This window comes from Caloenas nicobarica, chromosome 7, assembly GCF_036013445.1.
Source record: "Caloenas nicobarica isolate bCalNic1 chromosome 7, bCalNic1.hap1, whole genome shotgun sequence".
In the NCBI taxonomy this organism is placed as follows: domain Eukaryota; kingdom Metazoa; phylum Chordata; class Aves; order Columbiformes; family Columbidae; genus Caloenas; species Caloenas nicobarica.
This window is the reverse complement of record NC_088251.1, coordinates 14173171-14183421: the sequence shown is the minus strand read 5'-3', so window position 1 is coordinate 14183421 and position 10251 is coordinate 14173171. Positions and strand designations below refer to the sequence as shown.

Below are 10251 nucleotides of genomic sequence, written 5' to 3'. Positions count from 1 at the left end.
GTGCCCAGAATCTCTGGCTTCTCCAAGAAGCTTTTGAAGCAACTGTTTCCGCTGTCAGGCAGAGTTTGCACTGGAGAAAAAAATGGCCCCATCTTGCCCGAATACCTCATTGCACACGTTGACTGGAGCAGGACATTAGGCAGGTCATGGCAGCACGGGTCAGAACCCCCCTCGACAAGGGGTCTGTCCCCTCGGTCCCCGCACCGCTCACCTACGGCAGGGATGCGCTGGCTGACGGTGCCTTTCAAGCAGCAGCCGTTGCCGCAGCAGCTTTCCAAAAAAGCGTAATTCAGGTTTGATTTTGTTCTACCAAGGGGACAAGTATTTTTAATGCCCTTTCCCATCATTAACACTTCCTCAGACTTGGGGGGCAGTGAGCAAGGCTGCCCCGTGCTGGAGATGCTCCTGCTGCAGGAGATGAGGTACCCCCTCCAGAAGGGTTGAGGAGCAGGGAGCAAAGGGAATAGCATGGTTAGATATTAAAAAAATATCTCCAAGGGTGTCCGAGGCCAAGGTGACCAGGGAGACGCAGCTTCCCGCCCAGGCTGGAATCGTCCCTGTCTGCTTAACGTGCAAGTCCCTTCTCTGGCTGTCAAAAATGCTGGAGCGAACACAGGGCCACAGCACCTCGTACTCGCCGCTTGCTTCTTGAACAGGAAAATTATCTGAAGCATCCGGCAAAGGGGAAAAATAAAGGCAAAAAGGGCTGAGAGGCGGGGGGGCTGGCGGGAGCGTCCCCAGGGGCGCGGGGCGGCGTGGCAGCCTGCCTGGCCCCGGTACAGGCAGCTGAACAATAACGCAAGGCGTCAGGAACACGCTTGGCGGTGGGAATCCCAGTCCTTGCCTTAAAAGGAGATTTCGGGGGATGCTTTTATTGGAAAATTGTTTTCTGATTATTCAGCTTATTGAGAGTTTTATTTCATTATTTGCAACATGACGCGAGGGGGGCTCCAGCTGCGCACGAACAGCGACAACCAAGGATATTTCTGTGGATTTCCAGGCCAGAAGATGCCATTAAATCTTCCCGTATGACCTCCCGTGTTCGCAGGCCAGAGACTTTCACCCAATTCTTCTCACGTTGAGCCCAATAACTTGTGTTTTTGATTCAAGCGGGTGGTCCAGGACAATGTCATGTCTCAGCGCGATGACTTCAACAGAGCAAGAATCTGCCACCGACTTCCCTTGGCTGTTTGTCCTGATGGCAAAAAAAAGCAACGCACCCACGGGAGCAACACCCCGCTGCCGAATTATTTCTGATGCGGCTGCATCCTGCTTGCTCTGAACCTCTTTCGGACAAAGGGGGATGCCCACATCACCCCTGGCCAGTGCCTCCCATGCAGCTGTGCTTTCTGAGCCACACAGATTAATACAGATAAATAGTGGGATCCCCCCCGGTCTGCCGTTAGCGAGCAGCTCAACAGTTAATAAACTTCGAACAGATGTGACCAACATGTCAAGACACGAGAAGTATGCGGTATGGATGTTTATAAGTACATCGACAGACAGCATTCATAAAAGGTTATAAACCATGGTAATAAGCAACCTATCAACTTGCTTGGACTCTAACACTTGATTAACTATTTATTAAAAGGCACAGTAATCCTTCATAAGCAGGACCAAACGTAAAGTATTATTCTTTTTATGTTAATAGATGCCTCAAGAATTTCCTTTCCTGCTGTGCCATGTTTTGGGTGGTTAAAAGCTCACCCTGGCCGCCGGGTGCCCCGGCCCCTCCTTTGTAGGGTGCCTGGGATGAATTCACACCGGGAGCCTCCCGCTCTCCCTGCACCCATGGAGGGGGCGCGTGAGCCCCCACCCCAGGTTTGGCCGTGTCCCTGGGGTTTTGCTGGTGGGGACCCCTGAGTTTATTTTGGACAGGGTCTGGGTGGGCCCTGCCAGCGCCTGAGCATCCCTCCGGAGACCCCGGGAGGGAGCCGCCCGGGGGGTTTGGGGCTGCCCCGGCGGCGGGGAGGGACGGGCAGGGAGGCGTTTGCTGCCTGGCAGCGCGGCGGGCAGCGAGGGCAGCCTGGCAGCTCCCCGGGGAGAGGAGGGCCGGTGGTGGCTGTGCGGGCAGGAGGAGCTCGGACACTTCTCCCAGGCTGTCCTGGCACAGCCCATCACCGGCCCTGCTGCCCGTGGGTCTCCATCGGGCCCCAGGGACCGGCTGTGCAGGCACCAAGTGCAGAGCTGAGTGGGGTGGATCAGCGACCAGGTATTTCAGAGGGGTTAAAACCAGCTACCCTGAGTCCCTGGGGCCCTGGGATGCCTGGCGGAAGGAGCAGAGCCCAGGGAGAGCCGGGAGCCTGTTCCCTGCATCCCCCTGCATCTCCCTGCATGGGAGTCAATCCAAGCCCCAGGCCACTGATGCACTGGGATGGGACAGAAGCGCCTCCAGCGCGATGGCAGCTTCATCCTTGTGTCAACAGGACCCTCCTTTTTGTTTGCCATCACACTCCTCCTACCCCAGACAAACCATGTTTTCCTTCCTGATGTCTTAACGAGACCTAAACCCGTAATTGCTCCCATTACACAACCAGAAGTGACAGTTTATTATCAATGCTTCCTGACCTAATTTCCACGAATACCCTCATGCTCTTCCCTTTGCTCTGGGCAAACAGATCTCTGAGCTTTCAGAGAGGAAGGAGAGCCCCAGCAGCGAGAGGTGCGCGGGCTGCAGCTCTGGGCCGAGCCCCTGCCCTCACCCTGCCTCGGTTTCCTCCGGCTGCTCCAAACCAGGGCTCAGCGGTGCCACTGGACTCGGGAGGGCTGCGAGTTTGGGGGTCGCATGGGGCAGGTGGCTGCGAGTGCTCTGCCCTTCAAAGAAAAACTCGGTAGCTGCCTGGCGGGGGGCTTTTAACATGCATGTGGCCCCGGGTCATTTGGCTGCAGTCGGCTTTGATTGCAGGGAGCACACAAGAAAAGGAACAGGAAGGCTGAGAAATCGCTCCGGAGTGAAGATTGCAAAGGTTACACCTGGGCCCGCAGGTGGGGACCGCAGGCACCTTCTGATGGGAGGGCAGCTGAACCCAACCGCAGGTGGGAGGTGGTGGGATCGTACCCCGCTCCCACCCGCAGTGTCCCACCAACGGGTCCGGGGCCACGGCTCTGTGTCCCCAAGTTCAAGGCTGGGCTGGCAGCACCCAGGAGCTCTGTCTTTCCACCAGTGAGATGCCCAGCTACAGGGCAGGAGGCTGTGCCAGGGCTTGATGCACCAGGGAAAGGGCTGGTGCAGAGGGAGAAGCGGGGCTACTGGTAGCCACAGGCCTGGGGAAAAGGGACGCTGCTTTCTGCCTCAGCCTTGCGGGCAGCGAGGGGTGCATGTGTGGGACCCTGCACCCCACAGGGGACAGAGGAACAGTGGAACAAGAGCCCTGGGGCGGGAGGGCTCGCGCTGCTGCCCAGGAGGCTGTAAAACCTTCCCTTGCAACTACAACACAGAACACACAGGAAATTCCTCAAAAACTGACTTTTCTATCTGCGGCACAGCCTGGGCTCAGGGCGGTGCCAGCCTGGACGGGGCTGGGGGAGCAACCAGAGGGATTTGCTCCCAGCATCACCTTCCTCTGCCCTGGCCTGTGGTGGGAGACCCACCATGCGGGGGTCTGCCAGCATTTGCTGGCATCACTTCCCAGTCCCATTGAGATACTTTTAACCCTGGCCAGTATGTTTTTCAGCACACAGTGGTGAGGCTGCCCTGGAGCACTGCAGAGTAAGAAACTCCAGGCAAACCCCAGGGCTGGCAGATCCCTTGGATGCTTGCACCGTCCATCCCCTGTGAAAGGCAGCCCCGCTCCGACAGCACCTCTCCGACTGGAAGCAGAGGGTAAAATTAGACTGAGCGGCACTTTTTTCCTCTCAACCGCCCAGCAAACTTTTGCAGCTCTTCTGCTGGGACCAGTCCTGTCTTGGGGGAAGCAGCTGCCCCAGCAGGGGGAAGAGCAGAGGAGCCCGTCTGGCTGCCCATCTCCCTTATGCTCAAATAAAAGAAAATTGTGCTAGTTTTTTTGTTTGGTTGAGGTTATATATATATATTAAATATATATATATATATATATATGGAGGTTTTGTGGCTTTGACGCAGTTTCCTGAAAATCCTGTCTCATCCTGCCAGGGGCTGAGCGAATGCACTTCCCAGCCCTCGGCAGTGAGGGAGAGAAGGAGGAGAAGCCAGGGAGGGAGAGAAGAAAGCTTTTGCCAAACTGGCCTGACCAGAATGTGACACAAGAGCAGGAAATGAGTCACACCGGCAGGGCAGCTGCTCCCAGGCATTTGCATAGAAAGTAACCCCACCAGGCAGGGAACAGCTCCGGCCCTGGTCCCGGCTCCCTGCGCTCCAGCCCGCAGCTGCCGGACCCGCTGCTGTGCTCACCGGCACCCGTTGGCACCCCAAGGCTGGCCAGGGCAGCGAGCCCCAGAGCATCGCCCCTGCGCCGTGGATGGCTGTGCAACCCTGGGTTTGGTCATTCAACCTCAGATTGGGTCGTCCCACCCTGGATTTGCCCTGGGCCAAAGCGGAGCTCCCCTCCATCACCCCCGCATTGCAGTGCCCCTTGGCCATCTCTCAATATCTGTTTTGCCCCACGCTTGAGGCTTCAGGAGGGAGAAAGCCCAGCATTTTTGTCCAAGAGGAGCCCTGGTTGCACATCCACTGCATGAGGGCAAAGCTCTCCCAAGGGGCCAGAGGGACAGCACCATCCCTACATCGAGCACACTGTCCCAGCCCTGTTCCCAGCTGCCAGGGTCAGATGTGAATGTCACTGGATCCCAGCGCCTGAATGTTGGGCCAGGGAACCTGCTTTGCATGCTGCAGAGACCAGGCTGCACACTCAGCTCCTTGTCCCTTTTTAATAATTGTAGAGGACAGGAGGTTTCTCCTGCAGATGCACCAGGCATGCACATCTGCATCTTTCCCCAGCAGATGCTGGACTGTGAGGATGTCAGAGCAGGAAGGTGACAGAGTGGGATGGACAAGTGTGACACTGCAGCGGGGACATACATGCGATGGCCAGGCACAAGCAGTGCATGTTAGTGCTGTGCTCTGGGCTGCGACAGGGGGTGACTGGCCATGGGGACCTGTGTGTTGTGCCTCCTCCATGGAGTTGTTTCCCTCTTCCTCTACCCCAGCCAGGAACAGGGGACAGCTACAAGCAGACAGATTCAGTGCTGCAAACCAGGCTATCACCACTCTGCAAGTTCCTTAAATCCTCAAACTCAGTCTTAAAACTTCAGCGAAAGCATTTAATGCACTAATCACATGAAGCAGGGTGGAGGGAGCTTTCTCCATTGAACTAAGCCACCTCACCACGCTTACATGGAAGGGGACCAGAAGGGCAGTGATGGCTTCTCTCTGGCTGGTTAATTGAATTATAAGTGATCCAAGAAGCACATCACTTTGTATTACTTTTGGAAGGCTCGAGACTTCTGGATAAGGTGTGAGGCTGGGTGCTGGACCCCTCAGGAACATCCCAGGGACAGGGTGGTGGCAGGCGAGGAAGCTGTCACTTTAACAACTGCTCAGTAAATCTGTGTGAACACCCTTCATCTCGTCAGCTCAGTTGGGTCCACGGCCCTAAATAGCAAACAGAGTCTGTATGTGTCTGTGGGCTGGTTCAACACCCCTTGAGTCTGCCTGGGAAAGCAGAGGCAGGTCCCTGATGCCAGCTGCCAGGCACAGCCACGCTCGTCCCCTGCCCGCAGTGACGAAGGCACCTTGGCTCTGCAGACCAGGCAGCACATCCCTGCTCCCCGGGGACGAGGTCGCTCTGTGCCAGGCAATGTCACACCCCAGTGACAAGTTCTTGAGTGTCCTGGCTCTGTAGGGCACGGGGCAATGCTCTGCCAGGGTGGGTACCCGCAGCCCAGTTAGTGCTAACTGGGTGCTTGGCAGAGATGCTGGCACTTTACCAGGGGGCTGGGGGGGTGGTGGTCTCTCCAGGGCAGGGCTAAGGTCTGCCAAAGCGAAACTGCCGGCCAAGGGGAACAATGGCCTGGCGGTGGCTGGGAAAGCCAAGGCGTGGAGAGATTGAGGGATGCGCACCAGGACTCAGCTGATAACCAGCTCTGTGGGCCCACGGCGCAGACTGGGACACCCATACAGGGCCGGATCCTGGTGGAGAGGAGCTCAAAGCACGGGCAGGCTTTCCACAGCTCTGTCCTGCCGGTGCCCATCAGCCACCCAGCACTAGCAGGAGGGTGTTTGGGAGCTGTGTGGGCAGGAGGGTTCCTGCCTACAGCCCCGCCAGGCAGCTCCTGCTGGCTGTGGAAGGGTCGCGATGCCCAGCCTGGCTTTGGGGCTCCCCTGGCCGAGGGGGAAACTCTGGGCTGGGCAGGGAGATGGCACCATCCAGACGTGGGTGTGACAGCAGCAAGGCCAGCACTGGTCCTTTGGCAGTGGGATTCCCAATCGAGAGCAGGATGCATTTTTCAGCTTGGGTCAGCCCCATCCCTTCCACCTTCCATTATTAAATCCTGTGAGATGCCAGCCGGCTTCCCCAGCTCAGCTGCACTGGCGGACATGGGGGGGCCCCCAGCAGCCCCTGCAGGAAAGCCATGCCCTGTCTGGGGTGGGGATGGTGGCTGCCACCGGGCGCTGCCCGCATTTATAAAGAAGTGAGAGTCACAAATAGTTTTGCGCTGACTTTTCGAGGAGAGGTTTGCCTCTGCGCGGGCAGAGGCGCTGACACATCCCACAGCACCCTGCGCAGCTCTCTCTGGTCCTGGCTGCTGGACCGCTTGTAAAACTCCAGAGGAGCCGTACAGCCCGCGGGCTTTGAGGCCTGGCAGAGGAATTCCATGGCAAACCGCTCCCTTTGCAGGAATCAGTGCTTGAACCCCGGCAGCTGTGGGCTGGGTGCGCGGGGATTGAGGAGGGTGGCGGGGGTGACAGAGGGTGAGCCCCAGTCCTGGGGTGGCCTGGCTGTGGGCTTTGCTGTGCAGGCGGGGACTGGCCAGCCAAGCCCAGAAATAGGTTTTATCACGGCAAAAAGGCTGTGGAAGCCTCACCCAGAAACAAGAGGCAAGTGAAGTGTCCCTAGCCAGCCTGGGCGCTGCACACTGGCTGTGGTCTCACCAGCATTGCGGGATGTGCTGAGGTACGGATGCTGTTATTGTTCGTTATTATTTGCCCTGGAGCAGCACTTCGGGACTGGGGTGTGCTGGGCATAATGCAGATGGCAAGTAAACGTGATCCCTGATGTCCCATCAAAGCACGAAGCGAGAGGAGAAAGGTGGAGGCAGGGAAGTGGGATGGGGCATCCCAAATCCAAAACCAACCCAAAGATGCCTGGTAGCCATCACTCCGTCTTGTTATTGGGGTGTCTCTTGGCAGGACCTGCCTGTGCACAGAGGGTTCCCATAAATGAAAGCTTGGAAAGACCCTGATCACCCCGCCTCGGGTGTGCTGTAGGAGGCTCATCTCTCCAGCGGGCAGCCAGCTGCCCCAGCTGGCCCGTTGCACTGGGGCTATAGGGTGCTAAAGTAGACACTCCCGGGTGGTGTCTCTGGACAGATTGGTCTGTGGCTTTGAGGCTGCAGTCAGAGAATTCCTGCTAAAACCCTGCTGGAGGCAAATTGCCATCAGTGGATGTCACCCAGGGGCGAGATTGTTGCCAGATCCTGAAGCCACTGTCTGAGCCTTTGCATCCTTGTCACTCCACCGAAAACCTGACTGTGCACCCTGAGCATTTTTTTGGCCTCAATACTCCATTTTGAAGCCATTTGTGACCCCCCCCGCCAATTGGAAATGGATTTACACCAGCAATGTGCTTTATTCCTGGTGGCCCAGCACATTTGGCAGGGATTGGATATACAGCATCCCACCAAACAGCTGCAGAAACATTTGGTGGGAGAGCTGTTAACAGAGACACCTCTGTGCCCCAGGCTGTGGCAGGAGGTGCTGGGGCAGCCAGTTTTGGAAAGACCCCGAGGGACAAACGGCTGTTGCTCTGCACGGGGAGGAAACAGGCCTGAAATGGTCCTGCGCAAAGTAACAGCGCATCCAGGGGGGAGCCAAGAGGGTGCAGGAAGCTCCAGAGGGCACTTCTGATATCTAGGGCCAGCTGTGCCCCAGATGTGAGCTGGTTCCAGGACAATCAGCCCCTTTTTATGGACCTGCACCCTGAGCAACCCCGGCTCCTGGCCACGCAGGAATGCTGGTGGCCAGGCAGGATGGCCCTACCACTGGCGTAGTGGCCAGCGGGGACATCCCAGACCGGGACAAGCCCGGGCCCCTCGGAGGCCGGGCTGCCGCAGCAGGGACAGCCACCTCGCCGGCCCAGGGCTGCGCAGCGCCGAGCACCGAGCGGACCCCACCGCCCGCCGTGTCCGCTTTAAGGCAGCGCCGTCCCGGGGCGGGGCGGGGCGGGAGGGGCGGTGCCCGTGACGCGCGGTGGGCGGGCCCGCAGGCGGGGCGGGGCCGGTGGCGCCGCAGCACCGCGCAGCTCCGAGGCAGCGGCGGCAGCGCCCGGCGGGACCTGCGGGCTCCGGCGCCTCCGTTCCGCCCCCCCGCCCCCACCACCCCGGCCGGCTCCCGAGCGGGGCGGCCTCCCGGCGCGCCGGGGCGGGGCTCGCCCGCACCCCCACCCCCCGGTCGATCTATCCCCTGCGGCCGCCGCCCCCATGGCCACCCCGCCCGCCCCCCGCCGCCCCTGAGCCCGGCCGCCTCCGAGGCGCCGCCCCCTCTTCCCCCGCTCCCCGAGGAGATCCGCTGCGGGGACCCCCCTCCCCGCTCTTCGTTCCCCCGCCCCGGGCCGCGGCCGCCTCCCCGGGGGCGGTGGGAGGAAGGCCGGGGCGTGGGGCTCTGGCGGGCGGGCGGCGCCCGGGGCGAGCCCAAGATGGCTGGAGGCGGCGGCGGCGGGGGCAGGCGCGGGGGGCTGTGCTGAGCGGCCCCGCCGGGACGGGACGGCTCGGCTCGGGCTCAGGCTCGGCTGGCCCCGCAGCCGCAGCCCCTCCGCAGAGCCCCGCCGCGTGGGCGGGGGAGCCAGCGGGAGCGGTTTTGTTCCGGCGACTTTAATTTTTTTTTAATACCTTTTTTTTTTTTTTTTTAAATTTATTTTTAATGCGCATCCGATCTCCGTTCTCAAGCAGGGCAGCTCAAAATGGCTGAGAGCTGACTCGGCTTTCCCGGAACCGCACGCTTCGGCCGGCTGCTCCCGGCTGCCCGCCGCCGCCTCGCCCCTTCCCGGCGGGGCCGGGCCGGGGAAGCGGCACCGGGAGCCGCAGGCGCTCAGCGGGCGGCTCGGACACCCGTCCCTCTGCCCCGCGCCGCGGGACCCCCGGCTCCACCGCATTGTTGCCGTCGGGGGCTGCTCCCCCCCGGCCGGCCATGAGACCGGGGTAGCTCGGACACCCCCCCCGCCCCCGGACGCCTTTTTTCCCCCAGCCCCGGTGGGAAGCCGGAGCAGGTTCATTCGGGGCCCGCGGGGTTTAGATCCCCCTTGGCAAAGCCGATCGTCCCTCCCTCTCCGGGAGCGCTGGGAGGGCTGCGCTGGGCTGGGGTTTGCTCTGAATGACCGAGCTCTCCCATTCAAGACCTTGCAACCTCGAAGCAGGCGAGAAGGTTTTTTTTTTTTTTCCTTCTCCTTTTTTTTTTTTTTTTCCCCCGTCTTGTCTTTTTTTTTTTTTTTTTTTTTTTCCCCCTCTCTTCCTTTTTTTCTCAGCTGCTCCACCGGGTTAGAAGCAAATCTCGGGGGCCGCACAGCAAATTCGTTTTGCTGCCATCGTTATCATCGCTATTATTATTATTTTTTAATCTTCGTCCTTTTCCCATTTTGGATCTTAACCCTTTGATCTGTTTCCTTTAAAAGACTCTGAATCCCAACTCCCATCAGGGGGAGAGGGAGGAGAAATACAGGAGAGAGAAAAAAAAACCAAAAACGAGCGAGTCAGTGCTCTCAGCTGTTAGCCAGGTTGGTGAGGGACAAAAGTCCCTTTAAAATATTGAATGTCAGTTGCAAACCTAAGAAAAGAAAAATCAGATCCGGAGCGCTAAATTTAGGAGCTTTATACAGAACTTGGACTCTGCTGCTGGATTTTGTATGGATTTTTTTCAACCTTTGGTAAGTTTCGATTCACCTTCTGGGGTAGAAAGAAACAAATGGCTTTTAGGGGTGGTTAAGACTCAGCTGTAAATCCTACAATACCCTGTTGGGGTTTTTTTTTAACTGTTTGTGTTGCTTTTCTAATGAAGTGGCGGGCATGTCGCGTTTTCTCACTGGAGATTCCTAGAGCGCTGCTCTGTGGTTTATTTTATCC

The 10251-nt window shown here is 58.7% G+C and overlaps 1 protein-coding gene across 1 annotated transcript; it reads left to right on the top strand.

The window, feature by feature from the left end:
- Positions 1-8147: 8147 nt before the first annotated feature.
- LOC135990889 (basic proline-rich protein-like) lies at positions 8148-8879 on the top strand. The gene has a single exon (XM_065639012.1). It carries the CDS (start codon positions 8148-8150, stop codon positions 8877-8879), a length of 732 nt encoding a protein of 243 aa, XP_065495084.1.
- Positions 8880-10251: the final 1372 nt, after the last annotated feature.